General features: G+C 33.2%; 1 protein-coding gene across 4 annotated transcripts; it reads right to left on the bottom strand.

Annotated features, from left to right (window-relative positions):
- Nucleotides 1-6,224: 6,224 nt before the first annotated feature.
- LOC107014772 (3-dehydroquinate synthase homolog) lies at nucleotides 6,225-16,197 on the bottom strand. Of its 4 annotated transcripts, none has more exons than XM_015214836.2 (10): nucleotides 16,050-16,197; nucleotides 15,781-15,978; nucleotides 13,526-13,692; nucleotides 13,053-13,151; nucleotides 12,867-12,935; nucleotides 12,657-12,797; nucleotides 12,463-12,552; nucleotides 11,958-12,128; nucleotides 8,067-8,142; nucleotides 6,225-6,617 (listed from the first exon to the last, which is right to left on the bottom strand). In XM_015214836.2, exons 1-10 carry the CDS (start codon nucleotides 16,096-16,098, stop codon nucleotides 6,496-6,498), a joined length of 1,182 nt encoding a protein of 393 aa, XP_015070322.1. In that variant the 5' UTR covers nucleotides 16,099-16,197; the 3' UTR covers nucleotides 6,225-6,495. The 4 variants fall into 4 exon arrangements, with proteins under 4 accessions (XP_015070322.1, XP_015070323.1, XP_015070321.1 ...); XM_015214835.2 differs by lacking the exon at nucleotides 6,225-6,617 and adding an exon at nucleotides 7,726-8,000 and having other exon boundaries at nucleotides 11,958-12,125; XM_015214834.2 differs by lacking the exon at nucleotides 6,225-6,617 and adding an exon at nucleotides 7,726-8,000.
- Between the last annotated feature and the right edge of the window lie 3,159 nt (nucleotides 16,198-19,356).

Here is a 19,356-nt window from a genome sequence, read left to right on the forward strand (position 1 = left end):
ATGCTTCGCCTAATTAACAATAATGGTGTATTTTAATTTGGAATACACTTTGTGACTGTGGTGTGACAGTCTGTCATATGTTTCCTTTTAAACAAACTTATACTTCACTTTGATGTTGGGCCCCTGTGACGGTCGGTCTCCCATTAGTGATGTATTTAGTTTGTACTTGGCTGCGGTTTTCTTCATTTTCTGATTTCAGTGATTTCCTATCTAACACATGAGTAGAAAATCCATTAAATCATGACACAGCACTACTTAAAAACTAGCATTTCTGCAACATCAAATGTGTTATCTAATGCCGACATATCACCACTCCTTTTAAAGTTAATATATTTCTTGTAAAGTTTGGATGATCTACTTCATTATTATTATTGTTGTAATTTTATGAACAGAGTGAAACCAATATATCGAATCATTTAAGTTAATAGCTAATATATTTGAATCAACCCTTTTGTACAACATACATACTTTAGAATTTATTTGCGTAAAGTAAGTAAGGCAACTAACTTTGCAAAAATTTCACTAGTTTAAATGCTGATTAATTAGATAACATATTAGTTTGCAATATTACAAATCTTATTAGATTTGGGTGTATCCAGATACACGCATGCATATATATGTCGAGTTACATAAGTCAAAATAATTAGGTGTAATTGGCAAGGTTGCCTATGAACTTGAATTACCTAATGAATTGGTATTGGTCATCCAGTTCTCTATATCTCATTATTGAACAAATGTGTTTGGAGATCCGACATCTGTAGTCCCCTTAGAAGGTTTGGGAGTTAAGGAGAAGGTTTCTTATGAGGAAGTCTCCATTGAGATTTTAGACCGATAAATCAAGAAGTTGAGAAATAAAGGTTCTTTGGATGAATCAATTAGTTCAGGGTGCTACTCTTGCCTACATTTTTCCAAATATAGGGTCCGACCTTATAGATTCGAACTTCCGTAGCTAGGGATCTCATATAGAAGCTTGAAGATTGATGAGTCCTCATGTTCCTTTTGTCTTTACTTTTGGTTTTGGAACTTGATGTACGGGCTAAGTACCGATCAATCTTAATTAGATGACTTTGAGACGATGTTTAGACTTTCGCTTTCCTCTATAAAGTTTGTATCTGTTGAAATTGTCTTTACATCTCTTAAATTCTATTATATTTTGTGATGAATGCTATGTGGTTTATATGGGGCCTCTCGAGGTCTTATACGTCATATCACACCTAGGGGCTACCTTGGATAGTGACAAGTAAACGGGTGATATATGTATGATTTTACAAATAGAATATATTTTTTTAATTTTAATTTTAGTTTTTTCGGTAAAAAAATGAAACTTTTATCAATTAACTATGGACAGTGATAACTATCTTTAATTTATGTATACAGTCAATCGAAAAGTCAACAACAAGAACATCATCTATTATGTTATTACTTATAAAATAGAATTAATATACAAAAAAAAATAGTTCTAAAAAATAAAATGTAGTTGTTCTCTTAACATATTCATGTGACATCTAAACAATTTAATAAATACCCGTCCAAAGCACATATGGATAGATGAAAAGAAAAATACACAATAAATATCGTTTATAAGGTAATAATAGTGAGATATAACTAATTACATGATTAAACTTTAACAAATTGAAATAAATACATACATTATTACATTTAACTAATAAAATATTTATTGATCATCTTTGTAGATTCACAAGAATAAGAGATATATACGACGATCCACATTGAACATTCACTAAAAGAAATCACAATATTATTTTTGTGCAAAACTTATTCAAATATAAATTTAAAAGTATTTTCATGTTTCATTTTATTTTTGGGGAAAAAGTCTGAAAAATACTCTAACTTTAGCCGAAATTATTGTAACGATATTAAATTTTATAGAGGACATTTTACCCCTACACTAAAGGTATATATGTGTCCATATGGATACATCACTATTTATAATGATGCAATATTTATAATGTTCACGTGGACACATATATACCTTTAAAATACACTATTAAATAATACATGACGGTAAATATCTTTTTTCTAAAATTTAATATTGTTACAGCAATTTCGATCAAGTTCACATATATTTCAAACCTTTCTTTTCAAATTTAAAATGCACTACAGTAAAGCTAAACGAACAATCTATATTATACTATTTGTGTTTGCATTGTTATTGCTATAAACAAAAGGAGGAAAAGTTGTGGAATTTATTTTTATAAATGAAGACTTATCATTTTAACAATTTATATTTATTAAAAAAAATATTTTAATTAGCAATAACAATAATAATTTTTTACAACGAACATTGAACATTCCACAAAAAGAAAAAGCAGGACTAACCTTTTGCTGCTCTATTGACAAATCATCCGTGCATTGAAAGATCTTTAAATTGATTTAAAAAAGAGTTAACTAACCACATTCAATATTCTTTTTTTCTGTACCTAAAGTTCTTGATTTTTGGGATTTTATTTAAATTTAAATTTAATTTTTTTAAAAATTACTAAATTACTTCATATTTTAAATTCTTGTTTCTTAGATACCTTTAGACAAAAATATTATTTACCAAGTACATGCAATTCTATTCTTAGGAACTCTATTTAACTTAAAACTTCTCATTTTTCTTAAAATAACTTTAATTTTTTAAAAAATTACTTAATTACTTCATATTTTAAATTCTTTTTTCTTCGATACCTTTAGACTAAAATATTATTTACCAAGTACATGCACTTCTATTCTTAGGAACTTTTTTTCACTTAAAACTTCTCATTTTTCTCAAAATAACATACTTTTATAGAATTGACTGGTTTATGATTATAATTTCTACAATTTCGGCCATGTTTGTGTTAACGCAATTTGCATATATTATGTAAAATCATTGCTTTTTTTTCCTAAGAAACATACAGTTGACTATAAAACTTAGAAATACATGGAATTTGGAGAATTGAAAAGTAAGTTTGACGGATTCTAGTTACAAATCTCACCCCAATCGTGGATTATGTCAAAACACAATTCATTAAATGTAAATTTGGAGAGTATTAAATACTTGAATAATTTTTTTTGTGATGTTGATATATAGATATACATTACGTATACTACATATCCACACGACATTAACTTCAAAAATCTGCTAAGCAAACTATTTATTAATTACAAAAAAAAGTAATCAAGTAAAGCATATCACCCATTATGCAATCACAAAACAAAAAGAAAAAGAGTTACAGAATGATTATAAGGTAACAGTCTTTTATATGTGTTGACATAATTATTATGAAGAATATAATTGCATCAAAAGATGGTCTATTTGATGCTTCATATCATAAATTCCTAATCGATCTAGTGCTGATGCATATTGTAGTATTTTATTTCTTAATGGTATCAATCTTCATGAAATTCAGAATGAGACACTTATGTATAAACTGATACATTAGGAGATAGAAACATATGCATAATTCCTAGTATTTAGAATAAACTGAATTTTTTTGAAGATGGATAAGATAATTAAGTACGTTGAAATATGGTAATAGTTATTGGCGGTTTCAAATTTTCAAACGTAATATTATATTAACTGTGGGAAATTACTTTTACTGACAAATAGAACTTAATAAACTAAAAAAACTGGAAAAAAAAATAAATAATCCCAAATTCCCTTGTGAAAATCCACATTTTTTCTTTTTAGTTGCATATTCTTTTATAATTAATTTTTACTTTATTTATTATTATTATTAATTAATTGTTATAAACATATTTGTAGTATAGTGAATGTCTAATTATGTGGAGTCCTTTTAGGATATGGTTAGAAATCCTACTTGGAGACCAAGTTAGGTTTTCCCTATAAATAAAGGGATTTTCCTTCATTGTAAATAAGATTTGAGAAAGATCTATGAAACCTTGAACATACTACAAGATGAATAAGAAGTCTTTTCTCTTCTCCCTACTTTATTCTTCTTCTAAATTTATATAGTTTCATAACATTAATCTTTTAAATAGTAATTATAAGATTTTTATGGTGATGACATCTGACACTTTTTTACTTCTCCTATTATATGTAAATAGATTCGTCTCGGTAGTGTCGGTAAATTTACACCCTAAGCTTTTAATGATTATTGTATCAAATGGGATAACAGCTGAGCATGTTGAGCATCCGGCTGCTCATATTCATTAAAAGTCTCCAATTAAATGTTAGACCAATGCTTATGAGAACAAAACTTCTCATTTCATTATGGAGCCATGTTATTGTGCATGCAACAAGTCTTGTGAGGATTAGACCTACAAGTTATTATAAAGTCTCCCCATTACTATTGACTTTTGGTCGGAAATTAAAAATTTTCCATCTTAGAATATTTGGATGCACGGTATATGTTTCAATTGCTCCACCACAACGTTCAAAGATAGGTTCTCAAAGAAGGTTGGAGATATATGTTGGGTATGAATCTCTTTCTTTCATAAAATATTTGAAGCCTATTACTAGAGAATTATTTACGACAAGATTTGTTGATTCTCATTTTTTATGAATCAATATATGCAACATTAGGGGGAGAAAATAAGCAACTGAAAAAGGAAATAGATCGGAATACATTATTACTATCTCATTTAGACCGCCGCACAAATAAATGTAAAATAGAAGTTCAAAAGATAATTCATTTGCAAAATGTTGCAAATCAACTACCAGATGCATTCACTGACTTATCACGAGTTACTTAATCTCATACTTTAGTTGCTAATGCTCCAATTCGAGTTGATGTCCCGATAGGACAATTAAATAATGTAAATGACTCTAAAGCACATTTAAAACATGATAGACCGACTGATTCTAAAGTAAAAAATCTTTGAAAAAGAAAAGAAACAAATAGTTAAGATGGTTATAATACAAAAGAACCTACTCAAGAACAATAAGCAGACATAATAATTGATGAAACCTTTCAAGAGGTTCAAGTGCTTGAAAATAATAAATGGATCTCAATAAATTATGTCTCATTGGAAAAAATGTGCAATCGAAATAATATTATTATCAATAATATTTTTACTTATAATATTGCTATTAAAATAATGCAACAAGATGAGGATTATAAACCAAAATTTGTCGAGCAATGTATACAGAGGAATGATTGGCCAAATGGAAATATGCAATTCAAGCTGAATTAGCTTCGCTTAAAAAACACAAAGTTTTTGGACCGATAGTCCGAACACCTGAAGGTATCTTGTCAGGTACAAATAGGTTTTTGTGCGAAAACGAAATGAGAAAAATGAAGTCTTAAGATACGAAGAACGACTTGTGGCATAATGATTTTCGCAAAACCCTGACATTGATTATATAGAAACATGCATATTCTCTTATGATGGATGCAATCACTTTTTCAGGTATCTTATTAATATGGAAATTCATGAAAAACTTGACATGCATGTAATGAATGTCGTTGCAACCTGTTTATATGGCTCAGCAGACAACAACATTTTTATGAAAAAGCCCAAGAAAGATTTAAAATGCCTGAAATGTATTAAAATTCCAGGAAACTTGTTCAATAAAACTTCAAAAATCATTATATGAATTGAAACAATCAGGACGCATGTAATATAATCTCCTTAGCGAATACCTATTAAAGGAAGGTAAAAGAATGAGTCAATCTGTTCTTCTGTATTTATTAAAAGGTCTGGATCAAAATTTCTTATCATAGCGGTATATGTTTGATGACTTGAATATCATTGAAACTCGTGAAGAGATTTCAAAAGCAGTAATGTCTCAAAAGGTTGAAATGAAAGATCTTGCAAGGACAAAATGAATATTTTAGGAATGAAATATTTATTCATCAATCAACATACGCCAAAAATATTTTGAAAAGAGTTTACATGAATAAAACACATTCATTTGTAAGATTACTTGATATTAATAAAGACTTTTTTTACCTCATGAAAATGATGAAAAACTTGTTGGCGATGAAACCGCATATCTTAGTGAATTGGGGCATCGATGTACCTTGCTTATAATTCTCCACCAAATACATTTTTAGTTCTTCTCCGACACAAAGACACTGGAATGGTGTTAAGCACAATTTCAAATATCTTTGGGGAACCATATATATGAGACAATATTATTCAAAAGGGTCCGATTCACAATTAATTGGTTATGCAGATGCAGGATGTTTGCCTAATCCATAAAGAGGTCGATGTCAAACAGATTTATTTACATATGGAGATACAACCATATCACGGTGTTCAACAGAACAAACTATGATTGCTACTTTTTCAAATCATACAGAAATAATAGTCATTTATGAAGTTAATCGAGAATGTGTTTGGTTGGATCTATAACTCAACACATATAGGAAACATGTGGTCTTCCTTCGAGGAAAGAGATTCCAACAACATATATAAACAATGTTGTATATATCACAAAAATTCTTTTTCACTCGCGATCTTAAGACGAAGGATGAAATAAATGTTAAGCAGGTTCCCTCCAGTAATAATTTAGCAGATATGTTCACCAAGGCATTGCCAACATCAATCTTTGAGAAGTTGAGAAGCAAGATCGAAATGCGTCATCTTCGAGATATCAGGGGTGGGGGGTAAACGCGCACTACACTCTTTTTTCCTTAACCAAGATTTTATACCACTGATTTTTCCTGCGAAGGTTTTCAATGAGACAACAAATTATGCATATTACTAGAGTTTTACTTCCACTATTATTTTTTCTTTTATATGGACATCCAAGGAGGAGTCATGTAAAATGGATGTATAAATTAACATGGCATGTGTCGTAAGTTAATTATACACACAATATGTTTAGTGGTATATACTAGTTAGCTATATGATATACTTGGTACTCAAAATGTATACATGGAAAAAAGATATTCATCTATCATACTTGGGTACCCAAGTATATACAACTATATATACCCCTCTTCTTGTAACAAAGAGAGAAGCAAGAACAAGTGAAAAGAAAAACACTACATCTACTATTCCTCATCCATCTTTTTTATTATCTCAATATTGATACTTATTTTATAACAAAGGGATATATTTATACGGTATACCTCATTCGACAGAATTGGAACGAGATAGAAGGATAATCAAAAATCAAAACCCGATTTAAGGACATGTAATAAGGCGTGTATCTTCCTTACTTATTTGAGGAGGAAGAAGCGAAGAAAGATAGGAGGAGAAAATGATTTGCATCTTCTCAAGTTCCAGGAGGTTTTATCCATGGAGTATTGAGTTCTTACTTATAGGTACTAGGAGCTGTTTGACAATTCTTTATAGTTCCCAGAAGTTATCTGTCCTTATTCTAAATAGTTATGAAGTATATATATAGTTATATATTAAATAATATTCCCTCCATTTCAAAAAGAATAACCTCCTTTCCTTTTTAGTCTGTTTCAAAAAGAATGACTTTTTTTTTTTGTAACAACTTTCCACGTGGCATGTTTAAGGCCAAAAGATTATAGGGCAATTTTGTACATTTGACATAACATTAATTTAGAACCACATGATCCAATGTCTTCTTTATTTTCTTAAACTCCGTGTCAAGTCAAACTAGATCATTCTTTGTGAAACGGAGGGAGTAGGAGAACTAGTAATTAGTAGACATGAGTTAATATATATTTTGTATGTAGAAAAGGTTGTTCTAAGAGATACAAGATACTTGTCTCTCTTTGTACTTTCTATTGTTCTACGAGATACTTGTGTCTCTCACTGTATTTTTTGTTGCTTTTATCTAGTAAAAAACCTCGATTTTTATCAACATGTCAGCCAGATTGTTTTATTTGACAACATTTTGGTACAAAATTAAAGAATTTAGTAAAAGATACATTTGTATCATCATTAAGAGGTTAAGGCCACTCATCTATCAACGAAATGTGTGAATGTGCGGAAAATAACTTATTTCTCAACAATAAACTCTTTAATTTCTATTCCAGTATGTCGAGCGCCTCCCTGTAGTAGAAGCAAAACCTCAGAACCAACTTTTAGTGAGGTCACAGGAATTGTTGTATGCTGATGTCCCTCACCTGCAGAAAGACGGGGATGTTGAACCACAGAAAGAGGAAAAGAGAAAGATTCTTCGACTTATTTACCATGAATGGGAGAGACTAATCCAACTGTTTCAGCATTCTGCAAGAGAATGGAATAGCTTTCATTTTCTGATTCTACCTGCATGATTGCCATTTACAAATTAGGAATAGAGAGCATGTTGCAAGTTGCAGATGCCGAAACTAGTAGTACTACGAACAGCTCAATGAGTTACACGACAAAGCAACTTAAAGGTATTTTCCAACTTGTTCTTTTGCTGGTGTAAGCATGCCTTATGCTCAATTCTTTTACTCTTGAACAAGAAGTCTCAGCCAGAAGTTTATGTCAGGCGTACACCAACATTTGCAGATTGCAACTTTCCTCCTTATTTTTTTGTTTGAGAAAGAACAAGCTAAGATATGTACCAACTCAGAAGTACGTGTTCAGTTGGGAGTTAAAGTGTTTCAAATCTGGTGCAGAGTTTCTAGATTTGGCTTCCATGAGGGCAATCACAAACTATATAAGGTTTCACGGTACGTGGAAGGAGCCTGAGGAATTGAAAATCTCTAAGTCGTGGACGACGGACAGATGTACCGTCCGTACACGACTCACTGACCGTAGACCAGTCCGTCGATAGTGCCCGTGAAGGGTGGCTCACCAGTTTTTAGTCAGGGGTATTTGGGCCTTTTCCTACTCTTTTAACTCCTATACTTTGTAGTATTAAGCCTATTTAGTAGACTTTAAAGGATCCCTAATCACCCTAACCTCCCCACTCACTCTCATTCTCCTAAATTCAAAATTCTTCTCTCAAGTCTTCTTCCCAAGAAAGCTCGGGTTCCAAGGATTTCAAGTCTCCGTTGAAGATTTCACCTGAGGTTTTCCTCAAGGTATGTGGGAACTTCATCAATGGGTCCACCAATTGAGTCCCTAAGAAAACTCAATTTCTCCAATTACGATTCTTACCCAATTCTAGGATTCCATGATTTTCTTGTGGATTCAATTGATTTTAAGTTTACTCTTCACGATTGATCGCATGATTTGATTATAATTTAGTGTTCTCAATAATATTTTGATGAACCCATATTATGCAAGTATTTTATGATTATGATTCAAGCTATGCTGATAAGCATGCATTATTTTAGGAAAGATTTTTGAATTAAGAATGCTTTCAGATAAAGTATCAAGAAGTGTTTATGAAATGTTGATGCTTCCAATTGAACCATCTCCCATTAGGTACGAATATTATTATTTAGATGTTTCAAGTAAGTGTTAAAGAGTATGTTAAGGAATCATGATTCTAAATAAGTTATTCGTATGACTGAGATTTGTATGATGATTCGGTATTACTAAGTTCTTACTGTTTTCATAATTATGAATATGAATATGATTATGCATGTCTTCCCTTGGGATTTTACTTATCACCGAGTTGGATAATGGTGATTACCCAGGGTCCAAAACTACGTGCCCCATTAGGACTTTGTCTTAGTTAACTTTAGCTGGTGGATCCACCTAAGCTCATTATTATGGTCCTTAACTTGGCAAGTAGAACACTTTCGTTTCAGTGTGGGAGAAGTACATTGAACTCCATGTTATAGCTCACATGATTTATGTCGGTTAACGACATCTCCCACAAAAGCTTATGATTACCACATATGTAATTATTATCATTTATCGACTAATGCATGCTTGACCTTGTACTATGGTTTCAGAATCAGATCATCAATTTCATGCTATACTTGATCATTGCATTATCATGTTTTCAGACTTATCATGTTATCATGCCATGATTATGTATTTTCCCATACATAGTACGTTCTGAGTACTGACGCACATTCTTGTGCCTATATTGACTTATAATATAGTTGGTGACGCTCCTATCATATGTGTGGCTAGTATAGACTCGTATTAGCTTTGCTCAATATTGGTAAATTCTCAAGGTTCAAGACATACCACTTATGTTTTCTTTATGATCATTTCAGACTTTATTTCATATTCGACTGTTCGAGTGAGCTAGGGTTTGTTTTAATGACTCACATAGTGGAGGCTTATTCAGACATTATTACTTCCCAGTTATAAGTCCTTGTATTCATATTATCCCTATATTTTGAAAGTATCATTTGAGATTTTATTCCGCTTTCCTTGCTAGTGTATAAAAATACCCAAAATATAGTGTATTAGTAATGCTTGTATTAGTTATGATGAAATTTTATGCAATGTTTGATTTGGTGTACTAAAAATATTAAAATATTTGTTTACAAAAATATCCTCCACAAATATAGTGGAAAGGATGTAAAAAAAGTTTTTGAAGGCAATTATGTCTTTAATAATGTTAATGTATGTATTAGAACCCATTGCATTACTAATGCATAGAAATAGATGGTATTAGTAATACACTCTTCAATACACAATAGAGTGTATTACTAATACAAGCATTAGTTATTTCATAGGTTTGAAAAGTGTCAAACAAGGTACTAATAATAGATCAAGCTAATACAAGCATTATTTTTTTCAATACACTCTACCAAACGACCCCTTAGTGTCATGTTATGTCATGTGGCTCGTTTGGTAAAGTGTATTAACAAAAATAATGTTTGCATTAGCTCTGCGTTTTAGTAGTATCTTGTTTGGTACCTTTTTCCATGCTATGTATAATTAATGCTTGCATTAGTTATACACTCTATTGTGTATTGGGGTGTGCATTACCAATACCATGGATTTCTAGGTATTAGTAATGCAAAGGGATTTAATGCATGCATTAGCACTTTAAAGACACAATACCCTTCAAAAGCACTTTTACATCTTTTTCACCATAATTGTGAAGGATATTTTTGTAAATAAATATTTTTGTACAATGCATGATATTTTTAATACACCAAACCAAACAATGCATAAGAAATAATGTATGTATAACTAATACAAGCATTACTAATGAAAGTATTGTTAATACAATATATTTAACATTACTTTTAGGAAAACTTTCACATATAGCCACTTAAAAATAATTAATTACTCTCGATAGCAATAGTTTGATGATTACAATTTGTAGCTACATAGTATTTGAAGGAGAGAGGCGAGCGAGACTAGGAGAGAGAGGAGAGAGGCGAGAGAGAGGGAGAAAAGAGTGGGAGTAAGGTGAATTATATATGTATATTGATTAGATAATTGTATATTATACATATGTAATTGCATATATGGCAAGAGAGATTGGGAGAGGGAGGAGAGATGCGAGCGAGATTGGGAGAGAGAGGAGAGAGGCGAGCGAGATCAAGAGAGGTGAGCGAGAGAGGACAGAGAGTGGGAGAGAGGTGAATTGTATATGTATATAATTGTATATAACCGTATATTATACATATACATTTGTATAAATGGCAAGCGAGATTGGGAGAGGAAGGAGAGAGGCGATCGAGATTGAGAGAGGGAGGAGAGAGGCGAGCGATAGAGGGAAGAGAGTGGGAGAGAGGTGAATTGTATATGTATATAGGCTAAAAAATTGTATATTATACATATTTATTTGTATATCCTGGCGAATTATACATATACAAACATGACTAATTAGACAAACTCAAAGTCAGTCCACGTAATTAATGTATAATGTTAGTCGCGAACGATAATTATAGCAACTATAGCTATGATGAGTAATTAAATAGTATAAGTTTGCTTATCTGCGTAATTTTCCCTTATTTTTATTCACTCTAAAAACGACAGAGTCTCTCGGGATTCTAGGTACCATGTCATGTCTAGGGGTAGTCTTGGGTTGTGACAAATATCCTTGTCAAATCACATTTGTCCAGCTAATTTGATTTCTATTTTCCTACTTGAGATACTTTATGATGAATACTAATATTATGCTTGTATCCATAGCCACACTATGCGAAATATACACGAGCAAGAAAATCACACTAACAAGCAAAGGCAGAGAACCTTTTATTTTAGCAGAGATGGAAAGCTTCACAAACCTTTGCCTCCACAAGGATCAGTGGTCTAGTCTCTACCTTTACACGACCAACAATTGCTGTTCGCTGCATACCTCTTTGATCAACCACAATGACCTCTTTCCCAGACTTGAGTTCCGAGAGATAGCTAGTCTTTCCTCCAGGAACAGCAACATATGCATGGACAGGCCCCTGCTGAAGTCCAAAAAATTGTCATACTGAAGACCACTGGCTGTACATTATAGTTTGAAATGCATTAACGCAATTCAGCACCAAAAAGAATTGAGGTTGAGGATCTGGAACAAAAATTATAAAAGTAACAAGGGGAAAATGCAGTTATGGTAATACTAGAGATGTCTTCGCTAGAGGTAAGCACTAAGATCCAGTTTGTGGAGATAACTATTTGGCAAAGCACCAAATAATGCTAGCGAAACATTAAAATAACAAAATGATACTTTCACTGTCAAGTTAAAGTTGTTGTCCTTTCGATCCTTTACTAAAAATTTAAATGGCTTCATCTGGGACGCACCGCATTAACTCGAAAAGGCCTGCTAGAGATGTAATTTGACTCCAAGCACTCTGAGTGAACAAGGAAAAGCCCTCTTGCAAAGGATCCAACCTAAGGGACAAAAGTTATGCAGTAAGAATGAAATTGAAATGCCAAAAACTAAGACTATGCAAAATTGTAGACAAACAGAAATAGAAAGGACAGTAGGAGCAGACCAGAAGACCTTCACCAGGTCTCATGAGGCTGCAGATATCTACACAGACACGGTCACCCATTCCAGTCACTTGAATATGAGTTATTATGGCTTTCGTCAAGTTCAACAGACTGTCCACTTCACGTCTTCTATCAAAATAACCCTAAAAATGACAACTGACATCAAAAACCAATTCTTCACAAGGAAGAATCCCCTTTTGATTAGGCACTACCTTCAGCTCAAGGATTGAGCCAACGTCCTCAACTTTCATTACTACACCACCCAAACCGTGTTCCAAGGCCTAGCAAAGCAAATAAGATGAAGTGAAACTTGGTGCTTCTTAATAGAAAAACACCACTCTACACTTTGTGTGAGACTTTACTTTCTTAATGACTTAAAATTCAACCTAGTATACTACCTCAAGAAAGACTTGAGCTTCTGATTGGTTCTTTGAGACAGCAAGTACAGTTGTCTGAGTGCCTTGAAAAGCCGCAACAATGTTTTCAGCAGGTATCACCTATGGAATGAACAAATATAACCCAGCAATTGAAGTGGACTTATATAAGATGGAGAAATTTAATGTACTTGGAGCAATGCAAGGATTAGCCTAACAACTAGAGGGAGCATCCAGATGAACCCAGACAAAAACAATACAGTAATACATAAAAACCAACTCGCCCACCCAACTGATTTGGATTGAGGCATCGTTGCTTGATTGTTGATCGGATGATGATATGCAACCAACTTACAAAGGTTAAGCTTTTGGAAAAAGAAATCATTTAGAAATTATTGTTACAAATCTAGAAATGGTTTTTCCATTAGTGTGGTGACAGTTTGCAAAGTATCTTGCGATAGAAAATAACATTGTGAAAGAGATGTGCAATGACTAACCTGCCAATCTAGTAGATTAACAACTACTTTATCTGCCTGTTCCTCCGATATCTGAAACTGTTCTAACTGTTGAGGGGAAGAAATCTCAGCAAATGCAGCGACGCTCTTATGCTCATGATCAATTAGTCTCCCCTCTTTAATAAAGACAGGATGTATCACTGCAATTGCTGCATGTGATAGAACCAGAAATGTAGCAGAACACAATTAAACATTGTAGAAAACTTCATGAAACGAATATCACAATGGAAATCCATGTTCAGTATACATAGTTAGTCAGTAAGAAAGCATGTGTGGGGTATAGAATCACAAAAAGCCCTCTTGTTTCTCATTATCATGCCCTGACACTGAATTTTGAAATAGATTGTCAAACTAACAAAAAGTTGAAACTAAGTTCACACAAAGATAGGTCATCAAACTACTCCCTCCGTGTACCGAAAAAAAGATGTCCACTTTTACTTGTCCAATTTAGAAAATCAAAATTTTGTTTACTCAGAACAAATACAGTTAAATTTATATGAGTTCAAGGACACGCGTTATCGATTTAGCCCGTTAGGTATTAATAGATAATAGATGTTACCCATTTGTTTAGGAGTCTGTTATTAGTTTCCTATATTTCGGTCATGTGATGATATAAGTAACTAGTCATCTTTACTATTTAGAACTTCAATAGTTCCCTTTACTCTAGGTTTTTGTTGGTGATGTAATTTGTCAGTTCTTATTGACTCTACTTGAAGAGAAGGTTGTATGTGAATAAAAGTATCTTTCTCTTCTATACCTCAAACCTTTTTATGGTATCATGAGTTTTTATTCTCCTCATACAAATCTGAGTTTCTTATTACCCACTCACCACCAATGGCACCCTCAGTTACCAAATCTGATGGAAGTAACACTACCACCATTGTTCAATTCAATTTGGTTACCCAACCTACGATTAGACTTGCTGGCAGCCATAACTTCTCACTGTGGAAGGCCCAAGTGTCCATGTTCATGAGAAGACACAATCTTTATGGCCATCTAGATGGGATTGTCCCTGCTCGTGCTGAGACCACCACCAACAATAACCTGACAATTGCCAACCCCAATTATGTTAATTGGTTGTCAGGACCAATTGATCTAAAACGCAATTTTAGCATCAGTAGATCTCACTCTTGCTGCCATTATAGCCGCTGCAACCACAACCAAAGAAGCATGGGATTCCCTCCATACGACCTATGCAAATAAGTCACAAACTCGCATATTCAGCTTGCAAGATCACCATGCTCATGTCACAAAGGAGAGTCTCCCAGTAACAAACTATCTCAACCAAGTTCGATCTCTGTGATGAGCTTGCGACTGTAGGAGCTCCTGTCACCAATGCCAAACTCATTGTCAAGATTTTCACTGGTCTTGGACCAGAGCACGTGAAACCCCAATTTCATATGCTGGACTGTTTGAAAGCTTAGTGAGCACGAGCTTTTTCTCAAACACAATGCTCCGCCTTAATCCTGTATAATTACTGTTGTTGTTGGTCAAAAGTCCAGCTCTCGAACACGGACCAGTGCCACCAACACTAATAGGCGTTCCAACAACTACTAACAACGTTCTCGGTCAGGGCATAATCATCACAACAATTCGCAAGAAGTAAACTTAATGTCAGTCATGTGATCGACCGGGACACTCTGCTCATGTTTGTTGCTCTCGGTCTCATAATCATTTTCAGGCACTGGCTAATTTTGCTGGATAGTTAATTCAGGGGTTACACGTCATGTTTCATCGGATGGCCACAGTCTCAACAGCATTGCTGACTACAACGGTCCGGAAGAAATTATTATGGGAAATGGTAACACCACCAATTTCTCACACTGATTTATCCGCATCTCATTCTAGATTTCAATTATCCAATATACTTTGCTCCCCTTCCATTTCCAGTAACTTGATTTCAGTTTCTTAATTTTGTCGTGAAAATTAAACATCTATTGAATTTTTTTTCATTCTCTTATCTTGTGAAGGATCAGAGTACTGGGGGCCGTTAGTTCAGGGGCTTATGAGTGGTTGCTAGGCAATCCTTCTTCTTCTTCTCAACTGCAATGCAATGTGGTTGTGTCTTTAGATTTGGGGCATCTACTTTAGACGTGGTTACAACCACTTAGTTACTAATTTAACCTTATTATCAACTCTAGTCATTTCTCAAAGTATTGAATTTATTAAATAAAATTAAAAAAAATGGGCATATGTGTTTCATTGTTAGAATGAGCAGGAAGTGCAGCAAAACTTACAAGACCATTCAAGGGCAAGATCTTGGCGATTGGAAGGGAAGATGAAAGTATTCCAGCCTCTCTCCACAGCAGCTGTCATTACTTGCTTGTTCTCCGTCCATATCCATACTGTTTTCTTCTTCGAATTTGAAGGTGTAAATGCGCACATTCTAGCAACCCTATTAATCCCCAGAAATTTTCTGCAATTTTGCCATTTACCTACCAAAAATTAATCAGGAAATGTCTTTAGTCTTTAGTAATTTCTTGATGTTCAGAGTTGTTGAATGTACCTGCTAATTTAGGAAAAGAATGAGAAAGTGAAGGCAAAAGTATATCCATTGCTGTTGGTCATCAACCAAACATTGCTCTTCTTTTTTCTTTATGTAAGAGGATTACATTTTTGTCCCCACGCGGAAACGTCCCTTTCCATTTTATCTCCTAGATACAAAAGTTGGGGTGAAAAATTTATGTGTGATGCACCAATAGATTCCAAATGAAAAAAATTTCTTAAGAAAGGAGAGGAGAAAATGATTAAGATGGTCATGATAATGAGTCAAGTGCTTTAAAAGGAGTATGATGATATTACACTTCATAAAATTTTGTCAAAGGTTCATGTATCTAAAATGATGAAATATGAACAAATATCAATAAGTTGTATCGCATTGAAATCGAGTCAAAAGATCGTCAACGATATATTTAATATGAAGTAGCGCTCAATGCTAAAAATGATGACGAGGATTTTAAATTCAAATATGTCATATAATGTGGACAGATAAATGATTGACCAAATGAAATGCGCAATTCAACCATATTATGTTTCACTTTCAAAAGTGATGTTTTAAACTTTTTGTCCATGGATCAAGATATAATATCAGCGGGATATGAATTATTGTTCGACAGTATAACCCTAAGATATAAAGTATGGTATGTATCTCGAGGCATAAAAAGATTTTAACAAAAGTCCTGACATTATTAAATGGAGATATATTCTCATGTGGTGGATGGAATGAAATTTGTTTTAGTCTGACAATAGATGAAATACTTGAATATGTGCAATGAATGATTTTCATGTCTAGCTAGACGATGAAGGTTACATGGAAGTCCATGAAAGATTTAAACTAATTCCATTGAATACCTTAATGGTTGATATAGTAATACAAGAAAGATAATGAGAAACTGCATCAATAAAAGAAATTATAGTACGAAGACTATAATTACATGTTACCACCAAAATATAGTATGAATTTTTTTATGTTAATCAAATTATGGACCTTTACAAACTTACAAATGCTACTACCTACAATAACAAACTAAAACTAAAATAAAATAGTCCAACAAGACAAAAACTAAAACAAAAACAAAAATCAAATAGCTAAAATTGTGAATCCCTTACTTTAAAATCTTTAGGTATTGAGTAAATAGTAAAAACTAGTAAGCAGCCTAGTGTGAACTTGGTAGAATACTAATAATTTGATATAGTTATATGTCTAATTATATATTAAATTATTAATATTTAATAATTATAAAGGGTAAAATAATAAATTATTACCATCTTATTGGGTTATCGTTTACCCAATATCCTAATAGTAAAAATTGATACCGAACCAATAACCCAAAAAAAATTTTTACAAACCCATTAAAAACCCAATAACATTTTTTCGGTTCGGTTTATTGATCGGTTCAATTTTTACACACTCCTAATGAACCTTCATAGATAAGAATGCATCTATTTATTATGATACTTAATCGCATACGCAAGTGCACGTGGTCATACAAGTAATAAAGTGGTTCTTTTTTAGAGCCGGGTACCGTACCCACAGGGACTCACGCTAAGAAACAATGAATTTCTCTATCTTTCAGTTAAACACAAATGTATATCTAGATTTTAAAAGTTATTTATTTTCTATGTCTAATTTTATAATGAAATGTAACAAGCACTATTCAATTTCAAATGTTTCAAACAATTATTTGGGTAAGGTCCAGGGCTACAACTTCTATAAAGATTCATGCAATCAATATCATTTAAATGTGTAATTATCAACTATTGAATCAATGAATCACATGGTTATATGCATGATCATGGTCTCCCACCTCTAATCGCCTACGATAGATAACATCCTAACTACATTGTTGCGCAGGGATAGGATGATTGAATACCAAACATTACGTTATCTTTATGTATGGTGACCCAAGAAAGGTTTCTAGGTTTATCCCTATCCTAGAAACAAATTAGCCCTACTTATTTAGAGTTAAACAAGCTCCTTATGTCCCACGTTCTATCCTCTTATTCCTCTTCCGAGTTTAATTCGGACAATGAATTTAAATTTATGGTGATTAATCATGAAATACGGAAAATAAGAACATAAGAAAGATTCATGTGATAATTGAAATTGAACCCAATAACAAAATCAATCAATTACAATCATCATGTAGCCACAACCCTAGAATTAAGGTATTTAGCTACTCATAATCCGGAAATCAATCATATAATGGTTTTGAATCATCAAATGATTGAAAGGAAAGCTAGTTTGAGAAATAACCCTAAGATTGCGGAGTGACTTCTGAATTCTGATTCCAGGAATTTTGGCCTCCTCCGCGATGCGGGCACCCCGTGGAGAATTCTGCCTCGCGGTTGCTTCTTTGATTAAAACCTGGTGCTCTTCTCGCAATGCTTAGTCACAGCCGACATTTGGTTGTAGCGAAAAATGGGATCCTACGCAAGGCGTGATCTACACGGATCAATCGTAATTTCACACGCCAAATTGTGGCTTCACTCCGCGACGCGGGGAAGACATAAGTTTGCCTTGGTTGTTTTTTCTCCAGCTTCTTCCTTGCTCTCTTTTGGCTTGAATCCTCTACGTTCTTCCTTTTCCCTTTTTGCGCTCGTTTCTTCCATGAAGATCACCTACATAACTAATCATGTTGGTTAGCTCATAAACAATTAAAAGACTCTACAAGACTACAAATGAATACAATTTGAATTAAAAACTAGGCTTGAATGCAGGCATAATTAGCATATAAATATGTCTAAAATCACTACCCCACAGTTAAATCATTGTTCGTCCTCGAACAACTAAATACTCCTAGACCTAGACTTACTATATAAATTTTGTGCATCCACTACCAACTTCCAGTGATCTATCCACAATTCACACTAGCATGTTTTCGATCATAATATGCTTGACTCATGTATATGACTCAAAAAATTTTGCAACCAACGCTTTTAACAACATATGCGCCATTACTTATCACCTATCCTCATACAACAAGTGCCCTCACTCCAAGGAATAGTCCATACACTCAAGTTAGCCAATTGAATATAATTTAAAGACTTTTCGGACAATATGCACTCTCACTCAACAATCAACATCACACTGAGAACCAAAAGCTTGCCCATTATGTCCATCTATACTAATAAAGTGTATCATGATCAAAATCATATATGACTTGTTTTGGTTGTAATGTAGGCTTAAGGTAAGGGAGGATTCATTTTGATGAGATTAGTGACTCGTCCTCCATAATGCACTATATTCAACTCTTTTCTTTCATTCACAACTTTTTCTCTTCATTAGCCTCTTTCTTCTTCATAAGATTCCA

This window comes from Solanum pennellii, chromosome 3 (genome assembly GCF_001406875.1).
Source record: "Solanum pennellii chromosome 3, SPENNV200".
NCBI lineage: Eukaryota > Viridiplantae > Streptophyta > Magnoliopsida > Solanales > Solanaceae > Solanum > Solanum pennellii.